This window comes from Rattus norvegicus, chromosome 9 (genome assembly GCF_036323735.1).
Source record: "Rattus norvegicus strain BN/NHsdMcwi chromosome 9, GRCr8, whole genome shotgun sequence".
Taxonomy (NCBI): domain Eukaryota; kingdom Metazoa; phylum Chordata; class Mammalia; order Rodentia; family Muridae; genus Rattus; species Rattus norvegicus.
This window is the reverse complement of record NC_086027.1, coordinates 34,270,501-34,294,918: the sequence shown is the minus strand read 5'-3', so window position 1 is coordinate 34,294,918 and position 24,418 is coordinate 34,270,501. Positions and strand designations below refer to the sequence as shown.

General features: G+C 42.2%; 1 protein-coding gene across 2 annotated transcripts in view; it reads left to right on the top strand.

Annotated features, from left to right (window-relative positions):
• Positions 1–24,418, top strand: part of Col19a1 (collagen type XIX alpha 1 chain) — a 348,231-nt gene that overhangs the window by 223,560 nt on the left and 100,253 nt on the right. For both annotated transcript variants that reach the window (XM_039084518.2, NM_001421322.1), the window contains exon 16: positions 4,054–4,107. In XM_039084518.2, the coding sequence (XP_038940446.1) occupies positions 4,054–4,107 (54 nt within the window). The remainder of the gene's footprint in view (positions 1–4,053; positions 4,108–24,418) is intronic.

Here is a 24,418-nt window from a genome sequence, read left to right as displayed (position 1 = left end):
TTAGGACTTACCTTGGGCTCAAGTGCAGGGTTGGAACTAGGAGCATGTATTGGGGTGTATCCCCGGGAGACCACATGGCGGTTCTCCTTTAATTTACTGAAGAGCTCCATATACAATGAGGGCACTACTTGGCGATACATACTGGCCATATACTGCTTGGCACTACAAGCAGTCTATAAAGGCTCCTTTTCCCACATTCTTGTCAACACTTGTTATTTCCTGTGGTTTGGTTTTGTTTTGTTTTTGATAAGAAGCCTTTCTACTCATTGGGCAAGGGAATTTTACATGTGATCTCTTGTAATTGTCAATAAACCAGTGGTTGCATATAAACACAATTTTATAACAACAAAGCTTGGACACACACACACACACACACACACACACACAGAGAGAGAGAGAGAGAGAGAGAGAGAGAGAGAGAGAGAGAGATTGATTTTTTCTATAAGAAAAGAGACAGCTACCCCAGTCTACTTCTTCTGAACTTGACTATGATCACCATCAGTTTCAAAATACCAGCGAACCAACCAAAGTACTTGGTTTGGGTTGCATTTGTGAGACCCATGGGCTCTATAGGACTTGTTAGAGATGCTGATTCACAATTCTGAGAACCTCTGCTCTGGAAACGCTGGTGTAGGGCAGGTACCATGCATGTTAATGGCTTTCTGGGTTTGAGCATACACTGGGCTTTGATCAGTAGGCAGAAATCTAAATTGTAGTTCAAAATCTCTTTACAGTTGCCAAACAGAAAGCCTCTCTCAGGTTTCCAGGGAAACCATCTATGATTTTGTGCTTTCTACCTTGGTTTTCAGGAATGTATTAGATTAGCTTAATCACAATAAGGCAGAAATGGCAGATCTCTCTGTACTGTGAAGTTTGGGAAATGAGATTTATCAAAGCTGCTTCTGAACGACTAGCCCCCCAAGAGCAGCTGCCCTACCTGGGGCGGCCTTTCCTAGATTGGCAGTTGTCTGAGGTAACTGCAGGATATCCCTCGTGAATATCCAAGCTCCCTCTTTCTGCCTTGCTTTACAGTGGGCCTGTAACAAGTCTTGAGTGAACAGTCAGAAACAGGCATGGAGTCAGGCATGGAGACACACATGTAAGAAGCGTTCCTCCACCAACATCCCAGACTTCTCCGCAACCCTCGCACCTACAGCTCCCCTCCCCCAGACCCCGTGTCCCCAGTCAGTGCTGCAGAGCTTGGTGAACTAAAACACAATTTAAGGAGGATACTTTGTTCTAAATCTGTGGTTCTCAACCTTCCTTACCCTATGTATGCCCCTTTAATCCAATCCCTCATGTTGTGGTGACCCCCAACCACAAAGATAGTTTCATTGCTACTTCCTAACTGCAATTTTGCCACTGTTATGAATCGTTATGTATATCTTTGTTTTCTGATGGTCACAGAAGCAGCCTCTGTGACAGAGCCATCCCACCCCCATAGGGTCGTGCGTCACCCACAGATTAAGAACTAAAGAAAAGAGAGAAATCTGATTTTAGTCTCCATACAAAGAAGAGAGGCTTGTGCCTGTTCGCTAAATTATTAGCAATAAAGTACTCCTTGTAGTGTCCCCCAGACAATACAATTTACAGTACAAATTTATTTTTTCTTAGCTCTGAGGTAGACTCTTCTTTCCTTAATGGTTTTAAATGCAAAGAAAGACCTTGGGGAATGGCAGGAATTGGTGTAGCTGGTGTGGGGGCAATCATAGCTTTACAGGAAAAATTAAGAATCCCTGGTGCCTCTGAGGAGAAGAAAGACAAAGTCCGGAAATGAATGGGAACTACTCATGTCCACTGAAATTATGGCTCCAATCTCTCTCTCATACTCTAAAGCTTCCCTCGTGGTTCTGTCTGCCTTGTGCCAGAGTGCCCTCTGCAGGGCTCTGCGACCGAAAATCCCAAGGTATTTCTGTGCTGTAAGTACTACAGCTACAGGGTTGGGGGGAAATGTGTTGCTTGGTAAAGCACATACTTAAATTTGTTCAAATGTGCTTCTGGGAGTTACCAGACACTCAGGCCTTAAGCTGAAAATATGCATTGGCTGAAGTCACCCTCACAAATATGTCCCTTCACGTTTATAACCCTCGCAAATATCTTACTTGCTTGTCCACACGCTTAGGAAGGATGTATGAGCAATTCAGCCCTCTCTGACTCTAACGGCACGCAAGGCAGGGCTCTGACAAGGCTAATGCAACAGATCATGTAAATCGGAGGAGAAGCGAGGGAGTCTGGAGGCTCGCCCTCCATACAGAGCGTGTATGCTTTTTGCTCCCCGTCAGAGTTATGTTATGACATCTGACACTTGCCTTGTCTTAACATAAACTCTGTGATAAAAATTGATCAATAGCCTCGCTTCCCTGCTTCCAGCCCAAGCAGACGCTCATTTCTCTTTTGAAGAAAGAAGAATGCAAACAAAGCTGAGGCTGTAGGCTTAACTCAGCCTAATGCATGATTACAGAAGGGATGGATCCTGGATCATCTGCTTGGGCGATGCCTTTGGCTTCATTTCTAGGACTATTGCGATTTAGGAAACCACAATGCTTCCATGTCTAAGAAAATTGCGTAGTCTTGCTTCGTCCTCAAAGGCAACAGACTCAAATTTACTAAAAATCAAATATATTGATTTTTAGAAAATATGTACTTTAAGACTAGAAGATGTATGTATGAATAGTCTGTATTAAAGATTACATGGAGAAATCTTGTCTGGAAAAACAAACAAGCAAAAGAAGAACAAAACACAAATAATTAGGGCCACACAGAGAGGACCCAGCGGGTACCTCCAGGAAGCCCTGTGTGAAGTTGAAATGGGAGACCTGACTCTGGAAGTTCTATTTTGACCCCTACTCAGGCCCCATGGCATACGTACCCCACCGTGCACACATATACAATAATAGTAAATAAAATTGAAAAATAATAGTAGCTAAATTCTTTTATGGATTATTAGGCATGTAGTTTCTTAAGCCATGTTAGCAAAAGCCTGCATTTCTGGCCCCTGCGATTGTGATCCAGGTGGTTATAAATTTGGGAGTGTGAACACTGAGTTACAATAACGATTAATATGTAAGAATTATACACTTAGTTCACTTTGCTAGACAGAAGGAAAAAGCTAGTTCATATTCTATAGGTAGAATTGTATCAATGTAATGCTTTTCAAATTTTAGTAGTAAATATAAGAATTATTGAAAGTAATTCTGAGGTACAAAATAATGTCTCTGAGGCCCTGGGCTTCTTAACCAGTTTCTTAACTGACCAATCCAGTCCTCCAGTCCTTGGGTATCTCCTATAAAATTAGAATTCAGACCTACTTTGAAATATTTTTCCTTTTCTCTTTCCCTTTCTTTTCTTCCTTCTTTCCTTCCTTCCTTCTTTCCTTCCTTCTTTCCTTCCTTCCCTTTCCTTCCCTTTCCTTCCCTTTCCTTTTCTGTTCCTTTCTTTTTATTTATAATGTGTCTGAGTTTTGTTTGCATGGGTGTCTATGCGCCCCGTACCTGCAGTGCTCAAGGAGACCAGCAGAGGGTGACAGAACTACCAGTTTTGGTTATGGGCCTAGCCTTTAATGGCTGAGCCATCTCTACAGCCCGAGCTCCCCGAGCTACCAGTTTTAAGAGGTCTTGTATGTGCTGGAAACTGGACCTTGGTTTTCTCAAAGAGCAGCCAGGGCTCGTAACCACTGGGCCATCTCTCCAACCCCTGAAGAACATTTATTATTTCACCTAAATTGCACTTTTTATTGGAGCTGAAACTGCAGAGTCACCATACAAAATGGCGGTCATAAGTCATCTTTCACATACTGTGCTGATATTGCTGGGGTGTCAAGATAGTTTGCACGGGTCCAAAGCAATTAGAATCTGTTCATCTCAGAGAGTGAATTTCCCACGGTGATTGTGTAAAACTGGCCCACAGCCTCAGAATTCATTGATGTCCAAGAGCCATGTGCACTTGGAATTATTTCTTAACTTTTTTTTTACTGTCTTCCATATTCCTGCTAAATATTGTGTTAAAATAAAATTAAATAACAATACTTATAATCTACTTTCTTTTGCTTTCAAGGGAAGACGAGGGAAAACAGGACCCCCAGGAAATCCAGGACCTCCTGGACCACCCGTGAGTAAATAGACCATAGTCCTGTGGCAAAAATCAACCTGCTTCTGTTTCCCTTTATCCATGCAAGTGGGTTGGGCTATCAGCGGTGCATTGTTTTGATTAATATCGATTACAAAACAGCAAAACAAAAACAAACAACCCAAGAGGGCGTAAATTGAATTGGGTTGTTTTGTTTGTTTGACTGGTTGGGTTTCTTTGTTTTGTTTTGTTTGCAAACTCTCTTTAAATTTTTCAGTAATTTTTGTGTTTTGAAGAAAAAAAGTGTGGGCACACTTACAGGCAAAGGGAATCCTTTCTGTCATTTCTAAACGTTTACATGGCTTCAAGAGCAGGGTCTCTGAGAAGGAATTTAAATGATGAAGGCATGTATGTGAAGTTGGCCAAAGGCCTGGGACAGATATGCTGGAATCAGGAGTGACTTTCCAACTACTGAGAGATATCTTTTCTGAAGAGCCAGGAGATTAAGAAATAGGTGACCACACGGCTCCATGGGTTTTAGTTCATCGCTAACATGTTTGAGGGAGGTATGAGCATATTTTAAGCATTAGCATTAGGCTCAGCTGTGGTTCTGATTCTGATTGCTCATTAAATCTTGTATTGGGAATAAAGATGGTTTATGAACTTTTTAATATAATAAAATAGCCAATTTGTTAGTCAAAGGAAAAAAGAGAAAAGTTATGCAGACCATAAAAGGGTGTATACACAGGTCAGCCTTTGTCCAAGAAGACAAGAGTGGGTGTTTCTGCTTGGTAATTGTGATTTGTGGAAACTCTGATTCCCCTAAATGACTAAAATCTTTCCTTTCATATAAACATCACCCATCCTGAGGTACAGTCAGTTGTCAATAGTTTGAGGGTTTCCCCAGCATAAGATAAATTGATGACCTGTACCGAACTCACTCACAGTCTAGCCGAGAACAACATTGAAAACTAAGTCCAGTAATTGGTTCCCTGTGCTTTTCAGTCAACGATCACATTCTTTTTCCACAATGTAAGGTCCTCCCGAAAGAGAACCGCTATTTCCCAAAGGACTAGGAATAATGAGTTATTCATGTCAAATCTTTTCAAGGTCATCATAACTAACATTTTGAACAAATAGCTCATCAAAAAAAAAAATCTAATTGGCACCCAATTCACACTGTTCAAGGGTTTTACAAAAACATCTAGTTAAGGTCCTACTAAATGCTTAACTGGAACTGGACTTGAAAAACTGAATAGGACTCTGCCCCTGCTTTTTTTAGGAGATTTGAGTTTGTGTCAGAGAAATGTGGGGTGAGGAAGAGAATTCAAAGAAGAGAACATTGTTGGATTCCTGGAGGAATTCACAGCAACGAATAGAGGTTGAGGCTTTAAAGATAGAAAAATAAATCAAATAGAACAGGGGAAGGAGCAAGCTGGGTACGGCTCCCCCAACACACATATACTTCCCCACCCCCACAGAACACATACACACACACACACACACACACACACACACACACACACACACATACACACACACCACCCCACATACCACCATGTACACACACCACCATACACACATCATACCCCATCTCCACCCCACCCTACACCCCTACACACCCCCTACCCATCCCCACCCCCACCACAATTCCCCACCCCCATTCCACTCATATCCCAGCCCCACCCCCAACCTCCTACACACAGCACACTATCCACCCATACGCCACACCACCCCATGCCCCACACAAACACATCCACGAACACCACCCCTCCACACTCCATCTCCACCCTACCCTGTGTCACTCCACCCTCACTCCAGTCGTCTCCCCCAGAAAAAAAAGACCGTGTGAACAAACACCCAGAATGTAAAACCTCTGGTGGGTAGAGGTGGGCGTCTCACCGCAGGCAGCTGAAGCTTAGCCAGAGGCCAACGGGGATGCGGTCAAACCTTTCCAGGGTCCTGGCAAACCCAGTAGAAAGCTATGAAAGTAAACAGAGGGCCTAAACCAGAGAGGGCCAAGGCCAGATTTCACTGATGGTCACTCTAGCAACATAGTGAAAGCAGATGGCTGAGAGCGAGCGAGACCAACTCTAGCTATTTATTGCTTCTGAAGTCTCTGTGGGGTATTTGATTGCTGCTCGGCTGTCCTACGGAGTTATTTGTGTTTGATTTCCATGTAGAGCGCAAGGTAGACAGGAGCAGTCTAGTCTATTTTAAATTCATTTTTTTCTGTCTTTTCCAGCATGAAACTGTGCTTTACATGAGCCCGACTTCATGACAGGGAATAAGGCAGCTAAGAGAAAGGGTGGTCGGGCACTCAGATGCTTCTGTTTGAGATCTGAGATGGTATGTGATTCAGCCCAGTGGCCCACTAGTGCTGTTCCTAAAGCAAGCATGTGAAGGGCTTATGACAACTTCGAATACTGAAAAAAATAAAAACAAAGAACAATTAATGTTACCTCTTATGAAATAGTGGTTGAACAATATATCCCTCAAGTGAATGAATACAGAAAACATTTATAACAGTATATTTAGACTGTTATTTTAAAAATACACTAGTCAACTTGATTATCAGAGAACACCGGAATGGAAGTCTTCGGGAGGCACTAGACAAACTGACTGAACCTCCTTAGTCCATCCTTGAACTGAGGATCATTGTTCCGAGACCAAACTTGTTGGTTTCTCACTTCCTTAAGAAATGTTTATACCAAAAGACAAGTAGTTTCCGAAGAATAATGTCCTACAACTTTAGACTCATCTAGTGTGCTGTGTGTTCATGTTTGTGGGTGGGTGGGTGTGCATGTTCGTATGTGTAAGAGAATGCACCTAGAAAGGACTCTATCCAAAAGTCCTAATAACTAACATTTAAGAAAACTAAATATCCTAGGGGGGGGGGGGGAGAAACAAAATTCTAGAAGGAGATATTGACTATCCATATTTGCTTTTCTGTGATTGTGATAAGTCACTCTGACTAAAGGCAACGTGGGGAGGAAAGGGTTTATTTGGCTTATACATCCAGGTCACAGTCAAAGAAAAGTCAGGGTAGGAACTCAAGCAGAAACAATAGAGGCATGCTACTTCTGACTCAAGCACCAGCTTGCTCAGATAGCTGCCTTGTACAGCCCAGACTCACCTGCCTAGGGATGGTGCCACCCACAGTGGGCTTGGACCCTCCCAATTCAATCACCAATCAAGATAATCTCCTATAGACATGAGCGTAGCCTATGGAAGTGAGGCAATTGTTCTTCATTCCCAGGTGATTCTAGGTTGTGTCTACTTGACAACAATAACTAACCGGGATGTTTACAAAATCTGTTGAAGTAATGTTACTAAGCTATGAGTCACCGTATCGTGAATGTCGTATCTGTTACTACAGATTAGTTCACCACATTTCAATTTTATCATCAGGGAAAATTTATCTTTTCAGGGAAGACTTAATCTGCAGTTGGTCGCCAGGGCTAGCTATGTTCACTTATGTTGACTGTATTTCTTAAAATGATTTTGTGTGGGTTCCTGTCGAACAGCAGACCTATCATCAATACAGAAGTAAATGCTCCCAAATTTCCTAACCAACTTTTGCCAACTTGTCCGTTTAATATTTAGATTGTATCATTTTTCCCCCTTCCCTTTCCTTCCTTCAGACCCTCCCTTAGGCTCCTCCCTGCTCTCTTTCAAATTCCTGGTTTTTCTTTGCTGTGGTAATTATTATTTGGGGATTTGCCACACCCCCTTGTTGTCTTTAAATATGTTAAGGGGTTTCTACCCCTTTTAGTTCCCAAATAAAAGACCTAAAAACCTTTAGATTTATAATAAGCCTTAAAGCGTCAGAGCTGGGAAGATATCAACCCTCTATGCTATTTTGTCTCCTTCGCTGTGGTGAACCCTGAGGTTTCACTTGCCGTGATCTGCGTGGGCTGCTCCCACTTCCACGGCCCAGCCCTCATGGCCACGTGCTCCAATCCACCTACCCTATGGCGACTTCTTCCTTCTTCCCCTTTCCCTCATTGTGGTTCCTGCTTGAGACCCCAAGCCCAGGAACATGCACTCTGCCCCCTCTCTTCTGCCCAGCCCAGACAAGTTATATTTATTATCCAATTGGGAATAATTTGGGGGACAAAGTTTACACAACAAAAGCTGGTATATGTAAGAATCTGCTGGATCAACCGAATCTTGGGGTACAGAATTTTGCATTTGAATATAAGCAGCACCAGATCAACCTACATTTCTTATCATTAATTATTGTTCCATACACATACACAGATGTACATGTATATGATGTGTATACATACACACATATATACATATATACATATATATATATATATATACACATATAGTCCTAAGTATAACCTGCTCAGTCTGTATAATGATATTTCTATGTATATTTTCAGGGCTGATCCTTTAGTATTGGATAACCAATTGGTGTGCTCCTCACCAGAGAAGACGTTTTTTTCTTTGTCAACATTCCTTCATAGTGTGTAGTTCTATGTTGAGGCCTGTGGTCTTTCCCTGTCCAAGATGGCATGTCTATTGTTGCTGTGTGTGTGTGTGTGTGTGTGTTCATGCTTCAGCAGTTGTGTTGTGTGGTGAGACTTCATGGGCGTAGCTTCTGGTATTCTGAAGCAGTCTCCCAGCAGACTCTGTGTTCCTCTGACTCCTGCAGTCTTCATAACCCCCTCCCGCGATGATCCCTGAGACTCAGTGATGGGAGTCGTCCTGTAGAGATGTCAGTGGGCCTGGGCTCCACACCTCTACACTTTGATCAGTGGTGGTTTTCTGTAATGGTCTCCATCTGTTGCAAAGAAAAGTTTCCGTGTTGAGGTGTTCAAGGGCTACACTTACCAGCCGAGATGGTGGAAAAGGATGTGCAGTACCCAGCTAGGTGGACAGGATGTAGTTAAGAGTTTGAGATTTTACCATGTCGTGGACCTAGAGCCTGCAAAATCCAAGAGCTCAGTCCAGCCATCTGGGAAGAGTGTTCTTGAACCATAACATAGTGGAGGCTTCTGGATTCCCTCCTGACTTTAGAAAAGCCACTGATCTTATTGTGAGGACCTCACACTCACAGTCCCATCTTCTAGTAACTACATCCTCAAAGCGCCACCCACCTCCAAACACTGTTAACCAAGAGTTTAGAGATTAAGTTTCTGGAACATAAGACTTGGGGGGCTCATTAAACAATAGCAGAAGGAAAGTGAAAGCAGAAATATCTGAAATGAGTAATACCCTGAGATGCGCTAAGATTATAATCAAGAACAGTTTCTCAGAGAGACAAAGGGTAAGAACACTAAACTCCCTCGTGAAAGAAATAAGTCCAACAGAAAAAGAAAGAGATACAGTAGAAAAGGAAGGTTTACTACAGCACCCGCTCTATGTTAGATGACATTTCCAGTGTCTTATGGAGTCCCAGAACTCAAGTCTTGTACCTCAAGAAGCTGAAATTACCCTCCTTTTGCAACAGGATTAGTGGTCCTTACAGATACCCAGCAACTTTCCCGGAAACACAGAAGTATGATGAGGAGCCCGAATTCAGACTCGGGATTCAAGTCCCAAACTTACCTTCACTGCGCTCGAGGACTTCCGGGCTGTGATCTGATTGGCCTTACTTAAAGATCACATGCAAGCATTGTTTGACTTTTCTATGGTGACCCATGGCACCCACCTCATAGGAAAGTAAGGTAGCTCAGGGTGTGTGGGATGCCATCCTCCCAGGCAACCCTTCCTGGACGGTGCACGGGACACAGCCCTCGCTGTAAATATGAAATCCTAGCACTTGCCCCACCCACTTCTGGTGGTGGCTAGAAGGACCAGCTGCCATGTTCGTACAGAAACTTTCTGCTGTGTGTAAATAAATCTGTTAGTATTGTTCTGAACACCCACTTGCAATGTCGGTAGAAGAGTTCGCCCTACACTACAGCGGGATCCACGAGGTTTTTCTCTTTTCGAGTTTCCCATTTCTGCGCAGTCAACCAAAATGTAGCATCTACTCTTGACTTGCTTAACTTGCTCTACGCGTTGACTACTTATTCTTTATACGTAAATCCACTCTTGAAGAGACAGAGAAATCATTTCCAAGTCACTGCTGCAGCTGAAATAAGGGACTCGAGGGTATTTTTCCCTCCCCCCAACTTCACAGCGCCATTCCGCTGATGGAGCTGGTTGGCCTGCAACTGAGACATTGTATTTTATTCCTTGTGATCGCCTCTGAGGCTCACCCACTGCTCCTTAGACTCCAATAAAGACATCTTTCCAAAACAGCTTTCTGGTGATCTTATCTGCGTATGCAATGGAAAATACTGACCTTCTGTTACTCTAACGAAACTTGGGAAGCCAGGACGCTCGGGGAGTCTAAGTTTGTCTGTAAGCATTTTAGTTCTTAGTTTCCTTCAAAATGATTGGAAAGCTATGGAAATAAACTGCAGTAGGAGGGAGAGCCAGAGAAGTTAATGAGCCATTAAGGGAAGCATGTAACAGCCCACCCCTGTGACGTTAGTTCTGCTTCTCATTTATCATCTCCGTAAGGAGCCTTGATTAAAAGTCCCATTAACTCTAAAATGTATTATTATTCTTTCTAGCGCAGGAATGGGTTTAAACAATCTTTATTTTCTTTTCTGGCATTGTTTTTCTGGGCTCTGTTTTATTATTGTGCTGTGAGAATTCATCAGTGGGCTCAAATATGTCACATTTGAGTGCAGAGCAATTGAAGTTGAAAAAAAAATGTTTTTCAAGAAATATGTAATGTGGGCCAGCAGCGCCCTCTACTGCTCCCACTGGAAAATTTCTAGGCAAAGAGCTTCTCGGTGTGCAGATAGAGACGTTGTTTCTACATGTTTGGGGTTTAATTACGAGTGATTACAATTTTTGAATCGTATTTGTCTGACTCGTGACACTTTAGGCTTCTCTTTTACTTTAAATATAAAGGCCATCCTATCCATGATAGCTTTTAATGTCAGCTTGATACCTGCTTAAGTTGAAAATTCAGCCCTAGCTCTTGGTTCTCTAGAATGCCCATGTATGGTAAAATGCTGATGTTAACTATTAACTTTTTGGAGCTCACTCCAAAAACATGCCTATTTTCCAGGCCAACAGCCAGGTTTTAAATACGTAAGTCCATATTGTTTATGCTTTAAGTTAACATCACTGCAAAATGATTTATTTTACCCTTAAAGCAAGAATCATCATATGGTGGTAAAGGGTGTGACCAATGTAACATCAGGTGATGAGATTACACGAGTAAATTTAGGGCATAAATCTTAACTCATTTTCAACAGTAGCTCCTTAGCTGTGATTTTATTCTCTGTGGTTTCAGTAACCTGTGTTCAACCATGGCCCAGAAATATTAAACAAATTCCAGAAAAAAAGTTATTTACAAGTTTTCAGTTATGCCCCGATTTTTAGTGAAATCTCACACTTTCTCATTCTGTGTTCCTTGTGGTTGAAAATCACCTTCTTACCTCCTGAATCCAGTTCCCACATAGCACGTAGCCAGGAGTCATGGCGTTATCAGATTGGCCACCATGGTCTCACCACAAAGTGGTATTCCAACAACACTCCCCTCACTTAACTATGGCCTCAAAATCTCAATGGTAGTGAAGCTGTTGCTAAACTTCCAAAGAGAAGAAATAAAGCACTTCCTTTAAATGAGAAAGGCAAAACTTGTCAATTTAAGGGGAGACTGTATGTCAAGATTTCTAGATTTATGGTGAAAAACGAATCTTACATTTGTGAAATCACAAAAAGAATAAATGGCACTTACTCTGCTTTGTAGTTCAAACCAACACAGGTGAACGTTTAACTTATGTAAGACATTTAGTTAAACATTTGATTTAAATGGGACAAATGTTATGTTATAATTTCCCTGACCTTAATGGTTGCTTGGTATGGGCTAAGTTTCTCAGGTTTATTCTCTGCAGGTAAAGAGAGATTACTGCTCCCAGGGACTAAACCACCAACCAATGAGTACACATGGAGGGACCCATGCATATGTAACAGAGGATGGCGTTGTCCAGCATCAGTAGGAGGAGAAACCCTTGGTCCTGTGAAGGCTTGCTTTCCCAATGTAGGGGAATGCCATGGCGTTGAGGATGAAGTGGGTGGGTGGGTGAATACATACATACATACATACATACATACATATACATACATACATACATATACATACATACATACATGTATATATATATATATTATTCAAACATAAAGTAGCAAACTGCAGAAGTCTCTGCTTTAATAATTATACTCTATTGTAGGGAAGGGTGCATATAACACTAGTTAATAAAAATTAAATAAGAAACAAAACCATTTCAGTGTAATGTGAAGATCTCTATGGGAATAGATTGATTAATGGGCTAAGAAATAAAATAGGTGTTCTTCTGGTCAGGGCAGCCTGAGGAGGTATCTCTCTGGTCAATGACATGATTCAAGAAGGAACTAGCTATACGAGGTCAGTAGACAAGAACCTCCCAACCAGAAAACTGGATGTGTTCAATGAATATAATGGGACTGAAAAATTCAGTTTGTGAAAAGGATTGGGGTGGAAACCTTTATCACGTAAGGCCTTAGAAGAGCAAGAGTCAACAAGTGGGTGTTGTTGGATGGTCACTGTTCCCTTTTCTTAAATCGTGTGTGTGTGTGTGTGTGTGTGTGTGTGTGTGTGTGTGTGTGTGTGTGTGTGTGTTAATCTGCAGCAGTTAGCTTTCCGGTTGGTTTCGTTGGTGGTGCTGGTGGTGCTGGTGGTGATTGGTTGTTTTAATGTGATGAAATAATTCAAATAATTATTGTGAAGATGGCTTCGTCTTTAGCTTGTCCTTTTCAGTCTTTAAATGGACAGACCATAGATTTGTTTGCTGAGAGGTGGAGAAAAAGGGGAGCTTCGATTATAGACCACTCAATTCAACCTTGCTGTGAACACTGAATACATTTTTTCATTGAATATGGAAATTCTATCCGATATAATTCAGTCTTTTTTCCCTACCTCTAACTCTGATGCTTTCCTTCTAATGGGCTGCAGGTTAGGTGTGACCCAATGACAAATGACCGCCCTCACAATGTCACAGAAACTTAGCGCTACTGCATTTGGCCCCTCCTGTCAATCATGGTCCTCCATCTTTAGCTCTGTGCATCTATGCACTGAGAGAGCACACATTAGATGCCACTGTGTACAATATAAAGCCTGACCACCTCTCAAAGCTAGTCTGCACCCTAAAACACACCCAGACTGCTGAATGAGGCAGACGACAAGACATTTCACTGCAACATTATTTTCTATTAAAATATCCTATGTATGACTCTGTGCATTTTGAGGCTCTCGAAGTTTCAATGGGAACCTGGTTCACTTAAAGCCTGGAACTCAACGATGCTTTTCCAAATGTTCATCTCAGCAGTGAACCTTGGCCTCTTCTGTCCACCAACTGGCTACAGGCCACACAGTCTAATGACAAAAACAAAGAGAAAATAAACCTAACCGTCTATTTGAGCCAATGTCATCATCTCTTATTGAAAATATGATGACATCTGGGAATTTAAAAGCACATAGCATGGAGAGAGACAGAGACAGAGACAGAGACAGAGAGAAGAGCTGACCCATTAATTATTTTTACTGCCACTTGTGCATTGTTGGGGTCATGGTTCCAGACAAAACAGCTGTTGTCAACATTGCTAAGATTCCAGTGTCACCTTGTGGCCACAGAATAAGTAGGACGCATGTGAAGCAGCTGGGTGTCTCACTGAGATTTCAAACAGCAGCAGCACTCAGATTTGCTTTCCCACTCCCTCTCCTCTCTGTGAGCGGCAGCAGTAGCGGGGCACTATTAACACTTTTCTCACCACCAAGCCTTCTCTGGTTATAGCTAAACACTGACAAAAGAGGCAGAGTCATCTGCTACTGAATGCGTCTCCATCTTGGCTCATAGTGACTCCCTGGGCTGACCTATGATCTTTCTATCAACTGTGAGGCAGCTGTTTGAAATCCTTGATCCACAGGGACTAAACTTACAATTAGTTGGGCCAGTGCATGCATTTATCAGGATTCCACGATGTTGGGTAAATGTTAAGGTTTAAGGAAGCAAAGTTCAATCAGATTTGTTTGAACCTCTTATGTTCAGAAGTGGAACTTGTTTCCAAAATAATTTTAAAGTTTGCATTTGGCTTGGTAGCTTCAAAAGGGTTGCCAAACACCCGTTTCACTTTAGATAAATAGATAGATAGATAGACAGACAGACAGACAGACAGAAAATACCATCTCTACTTTATCAAGACTTTAGGAAAGACCTCAGCAAACTAGGACTCAGCTCCACCTATGTCATCCATTTTGTCTGTATCACAACTATGCTTTTGTCCAGCAGAAAGACCAAGAAGCATTTTGTGAGTGGAGTTAGTATTGTCTTGTGGGGTTTGAAGCTGAAAAAGATCTGTAGAAAATAAGATATGAAGCAGTCTCTGCCATGTCTATGATTTTGTTGACTGAGACAGAGATCTAGCAAATATGGTAGACATTTAATATTTGATTACAATATTGGGTGGTGGCTTCCTGAGACACTTTAATATATTTTATTACTTCTTTGAGAACTTATGTATTTGGATTATATTCAACTCTGACTTCTGATCTAACTCCTTCCTATCCCCAACTACCCCTCAAATTAGTGTGGCCTTAAAAAAAAACAATTGTCCAAGTACAATTTGAACTATCCGTATGCTCATGGGTGTTGAGTCATCCACTGACATTTGAACCTACAAAAGACTACACCCCTAATTTCCTCACACCCATCAACTGTCCATTGCTGCTAAGTTAGAGATAGGGGCACATCACCCCCACCTCTAAATTCATAAGGCTATCTTTTTATTTCTGTATTATCTAACACTCTAAAAGTATTTCAAATTCATTTTTAAAAACGGGAAGCTCGTTCTATGGACTCGGTAAAGGTCACTGTCACTAATCATGCCTTTATTCTCAAGATCATCTCTTTTCCAGAAATTCTTTGTGCACAGGCGCTAAATAAATAAGCTAACATCATCGGGTACTTTCCCCCGGATCTACCCCGAGTACACTTTTATGTCACATCGAGGTTCAGTGGAGCCACAGTTGTCATTTGCAGATTTATCATGAGCACAATATGTAAATGAGGGAAAATGGCATCATAGTTGAGTTGAAAGTAGAGACTTAATCTCCCTATATAAAAAAGCTGCAATTTTCCATTGTCTACAGCAGTCCGCAATGTTCCCAGCTATTCAAATCTAGCACATGCCCTTCTCCTCTGTATTACTTGGCTGGGTAAGAACCAACAGTTATCTTGAGTTTCAGCCGTGTGCCTTCAAATTGCATTTTCTCTGCACAGGAAGACTTGTTATTTTCCCAATGCCTTTAAAGGGAGTGAATGTTATCACTTAATTACAGTCAATGGTAGCACGGAGGGCTGATAGGTAGACGCTGCCTCTGTGGCCTTGGAGAGCCGACTTTATTCCTGCCTTGGTGGCCTATGGAGAGGTTTCAGAGGACCAGACAAGATGGAGCTACAGCTGTCCCCAAGGTGAGGCTTCTGTTGGTGACACTACTGGATACAGACAATTATTTTCATACATTTCCATGCTTACTAACTTTCGCATCCCCTGGTCTTTATCATCTTGCCCTGGATCATTGATGCTGCTTCTAGGGGTGGCAAAGACTTGAAAGATTCGTGCTGCTCCTTTTATCTCAGGGAGCTGACAAATTTTTTTTCTTTTCTTTTTTTCTGGGACCTACTGCAGAAAGATGAGCATGGAACGTTTTGTGGATGGGCAAGCGGAATGGCAGTATTAGGAGAGGAATCATTCATATTTTCTAACTCCTATGCCGGAGTTATCAGTCACCAAGTACTGCTGTATCATTAGTGCCATGAGGCTCAGAGGAATCAGATTGATCTCCGGGGAAAACGTGCTCCTTCCAAAATGCTGCTTTCTTGTCTTGGGCTGTAAAGGGTTAAAAATGTTTGCAATTCATAGCATAATTTAGAAAATCTGTTTTCACGAAATGGATTAATTATACCCATTGAACGCGTTCACTGTCACAGCCCCATCCTCCCACTCCTGCTCCAAAATGACAAGTGAAACCGGGACTGGGTAATTTTGGAAAACAATCAGGTCACATACCGAGCAGTTTGCTTATTCACACAACCATGAACTGCCTATGCTTGAGTTCCCTCAATTACACAGCTCAGTATTCAGGCCAGAAGCAGACAAGCCCAGCGCAAGTGAGCACTTTCCTAGAATACACAGAGGAACGAGTTTGAAAAATGTCCAAAGTGGCAGACGGGGGGAAAAATTCTCATTCAAGATCTAGAAGCTGCGTCTACAGCAATCCCTCACCTGTTAACCACACAGCTTTGGCATATCGGAACCAGGGGCACGGGCAATATCTCAGACCAAGACCTCCAAGAGCTATAGACCTTTAAAAATAGGGTGCGGGTACATGCCACCATGGGACCTAGTGGCTGAGACAAGAGAATATGAGGGGCCACAGTACTGACCATTGTCAGTCCCATTATGGACATCATGGGCCACAGTATTGAAGATGGTGGGTCACAGTACTGAACACCGTGGGCCACAGTATTGAAGATGGTGGGTCACAGTACTGAACACCGTGGGCCACAGTATTGAAGATTGGGGGTTACAGTACTGAAGATGGTGTGCGCTTCCGAATTCGGCTTCTTCCTTCCGGTTATCCAGGCACCACTGCACGCTGGACTGGAAAGGTTGGAAGACGCGAAATGGGTGGGTCAGCCGGATCTCCGTCTGGCTGCGAGTGCTGAGAAAGAAGGTCTTCTCTGAGGTTTTCAACGTTACAGATCTTTATGGGGGAAGAAAGTGTCTCCTTTAGACAGTACTCAGTGAAACAGCTCTCTTAGACAATATTCCGTGAAACAGTAGCTCTCTCTTTGGGGACAGGGGTTAACAGGGCTGTAGAAATCTTGGGAAATGTGTAGGGGTTTCCAAGGAGAGTATAGTTATTGGCCGGGGCTGAGGTACTGGAAATGCTTCATCTGCATGCATGAAAAGGAATTCCAGGAGCTTAAACTTGTAATTTGGTGAAGAGACTACATGACTTCTTCAAGGATGACAGAGGTGGGGGTCATGGGGCTATGGGCCCGGGGTCATGCTGGCCGAGAATAGGGAAGGCGCGATCCCAAGATCAAATGTTTTCAGGGTTTGGATGCTTCTTGTTTTAGGCCCGTTCCCAGGCTGTACTTGCCCCTCAATGGTGGGTGGCAGAACTGAACATCATGGGTCACATGATGAACACTACTAAAGACGGTGAGTCACAGCACTGAGCATCATAGAGAACAGTACTAAATGGTGGCTCGCAGTACCGAGCGTCATGAATAACAGTACTGAATGGCATGTGTCCCGGTACTTCTCACAGATTCCAAAGACTCCGCTCCAATGAGCGTGTGGGTGCTGCAAATTTCGTTGACTGTTGAAACCAGAGTTCTCTGATACATCTCTCGAAGCCTTCAGTTTCCCTCGTACCAATCTCTCCTCCAGGACAGACCGCAGCGGTTCTGCTGTGTCCTTATTAGAAAGATATTTCTTTTTCTCTGTGTGACAGCTTCACAACTAATCTTCTCTGTGGTTTCCTGCTCACCGGAGTTTGCGATCATCAGAATTGTCCCCAGGTGATTTTGCTTGTTTGGTTACAGAATGTCTCTTCTGCCTCCTTTGCAAACTTGTTTCTCCTCTTCCTACCATAGCTTAAGTGTTAAGAGTTTCTACCCCTCACTTGTATTATTTACCCCCACAAACCCTGTTAGCTTTTGACTGAGGTCATAGTCTTACTACGTTTTCCTTCACAGCTGCCTTTTCTTAGTCCCTGTGTCTTGTCTTTCTCTTCTAAGTCCTGGGTGATCTCTTTGCTTCTGTGTTCTTTCTTCTCTGAAGCTATTCTGGCCATTTTCCCTCAATCTCTTCTCAGTGACATCTTCGAAATGCTACAGCAGATTTTGGAGCTCCCCCTGCATGGCCCTCATTGATCCTATACCACCTTGAGAGATCCTGTCATCTTTTTACAACAGAATGACCCCGCCTGGATATTTTTAACTGACTTTAAAACATGGTTGGGATTTTATTCTCCTCTCAGTTTAAGAGAAAGAGTTAAAAGATTAAAGCTATGGGCTCAGGCAGGGCCTGGATTGAAACCTACCTAATTCTTTCCCCTGGCTACATGTGAGAAATTTATTTAATTCTACACTACAAATAAAACAAGGAGAGAACCATTCATTGGGCTATTGAAACAGTTCATGCAATAATAAATACAACTAGATTGTGGTTTTAATGTAGCTTTTTGACAGCCTACCTTTCCAGTATTGAAAGGTGGTGGCTTGGAGAGATGGTGAAACTTTGCTTTCAAATTCTTAGTTTAATCAAAATCTCTTGGCCTTTAACCTTATTAGCAGATAAAGGCAAACTTTGCCAGCATGTGGCCAGCTTACTACCTTGGCTTTCTGCCTTCTCCCAAGTGAGAACACAACAAGAAGGGTCTCATCAGACCAGAGGACCAAGCCTTAGTGCTCCACTCCCCAGCCCCAAGAATTATGGGAAAACAAATCTATTGTGTATAAATTACCCTGAGTGTATTAGAATGGGATGCCTTTCATACTGGATTCTGTCATTGTTTAATTGTGTAAGTTTGGAGGGGGAAAATACAGTTGGTTTTCCCATCTGCCAAGTGGGGAATATAAAAATACCCACTTCACAGAGCTGTCAATCATGAGCTCAGATTAGATTACTGCCTTTGCAATCACACTACCTAAAAAACAGAAGGTACAGATACTTATAGAATTACCATGAATTACGAAACATGAATCTTTAGACTCACACAATCCTAGGCTAGTGAGATGGCTCAGCAGTTAAGGGTACTAGCTGTTCTTCCCTAGGTCCTGAGTTCGACTCCCAGCATAGTGGTTCATGATCATCTATAAAGGGACTTAATGCCCTCCTCAGGCAGACAGAGCTCTCATACATTAACAGAAAGAAAAAGAAAAGAACCAGAGAGTAGGTAGAATGTATGAATAAAAAGGCACTACTCCCAGCACCCCTCAAATAAGGCTTAATATGAAGTAACTAGCCACATTACTAGGGTGTCACACTAGAATCTCAAACGTGAACACTCAGTGAGTCTTCTGGTCCCAGAAATCCTGTCTTCATATTTGAGTTTCTAGGATTCATTCTTTGGCTTTGTTTTGTTATATACGTATGCATACACATGAGTGTGTGTGTGTGTGTGTGTGTGTGTGTGTGTGTGTGCGCACACATGCGCGCGCATGCACTCATGTGTACTTGCTTGCACTCACATATACACGCACATGCATAAGTGTGGGAAAGCCGCTGTCAGAATCTCCTCCCTCACTATAATGTGCAGAAGATGTGGGCTCAATAAAATGGTCCATTGTAAATGTGGAACCATTTAATTTACAGAATCAGATCTCAAGAGACAGTGGAAAATTCTATTGAGAACAAGTATTAAACAAATGAAAGGAATGGTGTTCCGTTTTGTATTCACTTAATGTCGTCTATTTTTGAGTGCCTTCATGTATGTCTGTGTACCATGTGCCTACTTGGTGCCTGCAGAGGTCAGAAGAGGGCATGGGATTGCCCTGGAACTGGAGCGTTGTGAAAACCACCATGTGGGTACTGGGAATCAAGGCTGGGTCCTCTGGAAGGACAGCAAAGACTCTAAACCACTGAGCCACCGTCCCTTTAGCCCTGAAGGATCTGTGTTTTCTAAAAACAAAACAATGCTTTCTCAAATTATTTCTACCTAAAGAGCCTTATTGATTTTTTTTTCCCCTCAGAGTTATGGTACAATTTCATAGGTTGTAATCCTAGTCAAACCCCCACCCGTGAACTCTCTCCTACTTAACCAGGTTTCCCTATAGCCTTTCTTCCAATTGACTTTCCAAGTTCTTAGATTAATCTAAATATGTGGGACCTGTCTTTTGTAACTACAGAAGCAGCAAACTCTTTGCTCTTTCTGTGACCATGTATAAGCGAAGCCAACATGAGCAAGCCGGAGCTTGGCTTTTCCCGTAAATATTTTCTTTTAACAGCAATGATTTAATAAATTCAGACAGTATCTGGTATTGGGGGATGAGGGCATGCATTGGGAAGCTTCTCTATGCCATAACTAGCATTACGATGTTGTAAAAATTGAAATTCTGTCCTTAAAGAGATTTCATCCTAGCCAACTCTAGATCGATACATAAGCCACTTTATTTGATGTATAAATGTGTGGCATTAAATCCTGCAGAATGAATCCTAAGCGAACACATATATGAGAGAAAAAATATCCATTTAACATTAGCTTTTCTGATCCCTGTTGCTACTCCTATGTCTGAAGTCTAAGGCTTCCTAATGAAAAATTTTAAATATCACGGGAAAAATAATTTCTACTCTGCTTTTCTTACTAGCCATGCACAGGGTGGAAATGATCAATGAAATATGAACCCAAATAACTGACCAATAAAACACTATTTATTCTTAAAGTAAAGCTAATTTTACTATATTTCGGAGAGTATTTTTTTTAGCACAAAATTCTTCACAGAAGTTTTTGATATTCCAAAGGTCAATACTGTAGGTACTTGGAAATCCCCAAGGCCAAAGACAGTCACGTGTTATTCAAAAGACCTATTCGTGTGTCCTAGGGGAACCTCCTTATACTACTGGGAGGTTGACATACGTGGCATTGAGATAGGGTAAGGATGTTCAGTCAGCAAAGTTATGAGGCAGGAAAGGATGTTTTTAACATAAATGAGAATGCTTCAGAAGCCAGGAGCAGTGAATGAGTAGAACTTGCTGAACCACCGAGATCTTGATTCAGTGCTTAGAATAGCCTAAATCTAAATCAAGCACTAGGACATATGTAGACAAAGTTCATGACAAAAGTAGTGGGTATAGGGTGGGACACAATAGTCCTCTGAGCTGTGTATACTAGATGAGCTGGTTGAAAAGTGAGAGTATGGCTAAGCAAAAAAAAAAGTTTAAATTTTAACAGTGGATTCACCCTACCTTTCAGACACCAAGAATGCATAAGTCCAAACTGAAATCTATCACAAGAACGTTTTTTGTTGTTGTTGTTGTTTTTCATATTTCTTATTTACATTTCCCGGCCAACATCCCCCAGCCCCTCCCCTTCTTTAAGGGTGTTCCCCTCCCCATCCTCCCCCCATTACCACCCTCCCCCCAACAATCACGTTCACTGGGGGTTCAGTCTTGGTAGGACCAAGGGCTTCCCCTTCCACTGGTGCTCTTACTAGGCTATTCATTGCTACCTATGAGGTTGGAGCCCAGGGTCAGTCCATGTATAGTCTTTGGGTAGTGGCTTAGTCCTGGAAGCTCTGGTTGGTTGGCATTGTTGTTCATATGGGGTCTCAAGCCCCTTCAAGCTCTTTCAGTCCTTTCTGATTCCTTCAATGGGGGTCCTATTCTCAGTTCAGTGGTTTGCTGCTGGCATTCGCCTCTGTATTTGCTGTATTCTGGCTGTGTCTCTCAGGAGCGATCTACATCCGGTTCCTGTCGGCCTGTACTTCTTTGCTTCATCCATCTTATCTAGTTTGGTGGCTGTATATGTATGGGCCACATGTGGGGCAGGCTCTGAATGGGTGTTCTTTCTGTCTCTGTTTTAATCTTTGTCTCTCTCTTCCCTGCCAAGGGTATTCTTGTTCCCCTTTTAAAGAAGGAGTGAAGCATTCACATTTTGATCATCCGTCTTGAGTTTCATTTGTTCTAGGGATCTAGGGTAATTCAAGCATTTGGGCTAATAGCCACTTTTCAATGAGTGCATACCACGTGTGTTTTTCTGTGATTGGGTTACCTCACTCAGGATGATATTTTCCAGTTCCGACCATTTGCCTACGAATTTCATAAAGGCATTGTTTTTGATAGCTGAGTAATATTCCATTGTGTAGATGTACCACATTTTCTGTATCCATTCCTCTGTTGAAGGGCATCTGGGTTCTTTCCAGCTTCTGGCTATTATAAAGAAGGCTGCTGTGAACAGAATATCACAAGGATGTTAATAGGATTTCTTCTATTTAATCATTTAACTATTAACACGGTACTTAACTTCACAGTGTGCATCTGATGCGACTGTAATATGCATTGTGGTCTTTCTGCTTTCGTTTCCAACAAGAATTTAGCCAAAGACTCCTTAAACTTAAAAGCTACTGAACCTGCTGCTGAGGGTCTGAACTTCCCAAATCGAAGGTGGCTCTGATTCCCTTTATCAAGCAGGTGCGGCTTTGCAACTTCAGCAGCTCTCAGTTTATAGCCCGCCCAACTCCGTACACATCATTTCATCCAAACAGTGGAGTTCCACACAGGTGCATCTCCCTGGAGTTTATTAGCCATTAAAAGCCGCCTTGTAATTCTGTACTGCTCACATTAACTCTAATGACTTGTATCTTCTGGTGCAAGCCAATCCAACAATCCAAGTAAAGAACCAGAGCTCCACAAAAAAAAAGAAATACGTCACTTACAGCCATGGTTCAACTACAGTCAAGTTGTTGGTCACTGTTGTAGGCAAGATGCTCTAATATTCTTCCTATTGGAGACTTCATTCAGTTTACCTAGAACTCTTATATAGATTAAGCAATGGTGGCATGCCCTCTATGACTGCTCTCCCCTCTTCACTGAGGGTGGCTTACTCAAGGTCTTCTCAATCAGTTCTAAAAATGCAAGTCTATAAGAGAAAAAAGAAAGAAAGAAAACCGACCTCTCAAGGGCCCTGGGGCTCCTGTGTTGCTGTCATATGTTTTTAACTTCTCCATTTTTAGAATTGACTGATGCTCTATAGGACGTGGGCCCTTGCTAAACTTGAAACATATCTGGAAAAGGCTCAAGGATTGGTTTGTTTCTAATCATTCATCAGGATGCTCTTAGTACATACATACTTAGAGTTTATCCATTGTTATCATCCTCCGCTTCATTTGAAGTTGCTTTTTTTTGCTTCTTTGCTATTTCTTTTTTATTAATTTTATTTTCTAGGTTATTTTATTTATTTACATTTCAAATATTAGCCCCCTTCCCAGTTAAGCCCCTTATCCCATCCCCCAGCTCCCTGCTTCTATGAGGGTGCGCCCTCATCTTGCCACCCCCTCCCATCTCAGTGCCCTACCATTCCCCTACACTAGGGCATCAAGCCTTCCCGGGACCAAGGGCCTCTCCTCTCATTGATGCCCAACAAAACCATCCTTTGCTACATATGCAGCTAGAGCCATGGGTCCCTCCATGTGTACTCTCTGTGATGGTTTAGTCCCCTGGGGGGTGGGTCTGGTTGGTTGACACTGTTGTTCTTAATGTTTCAAATTAATTAGGCAAGTCATTTCTACACCAGCTGAAGTCAGTGTCCACGTGTTCTTCCTAACCTGTGCCAGCGTTTGCTTTCAGACTTCCTCAGCTGTCTGAGCAAGCTTGTGTAAAGTATTGCTGTACCAGTAGTCTGCCAGCTGTAAATCTCTATCCCTCAGTCCTTGAATTTATGGTGCCCAAAGTACTCCGCTGACTAAGAAGTTAGAAGGAAAATGTCACCATAAATGCCCATCACCTGATTAAATGGTAGAGCTTAACACTTCAGATCAAACCCACTTGGAACACTATTTTGTAGACTTGACATTTTACGAGAAGAATATGTGAAAATACAGGAGTCGCTGTTGTAGATGTGTTGATCTTTTGGGTATCTGAATAATTGTCCGCACTTTTCCATTGGCGTGTGGCCCTGGACAGTGGGCTGAGTACTTGTACTGCTTTACAAGGAGCAGCCACACAGCCATCTGTCCCTTACCACTCTACTCCCAAGAGTAAGCTCAACGAGTTCAGGGTTCTGGATCCAGAATGTTCTGTGCCTACAAGTTATAGCCATCTTCAGTGGGCAGAGAACCATCTACAAAGAGGCATACCCAGTTCTCTCTGACCTTTCATGTCGGCGTCCTGTAGATTTTGCTACTCTGTTGGCACCACCGTTCTTGTTCTAATGCTTGTTTTTGCCTTGCCTTCCAGAGTTGCTTTGAAGTCCCTCCCCTCACACATGTACATAACTTGTATTGATCAACCACTTTCTCCCAGCATCCACCAGGGTGCATTTTGAATGCAATTATATTCTGAAATGTTCAGGTGTACCCTTTCATGAATGCATGAAGATAGATGTGAGATGCAAAAAACAGCTAATTCTCAAAGATATAGTAATAATAGTAATAGTAATAATAATAATAATAATAATAATAATAATAATAATAATAATCAAACAAATAGGAGCTCTCCTAAGTAAGCAATAGGGTTATATTTAAAAGCAAAGTAATATGTCCTTCTATCATGCCAACACAGAGCT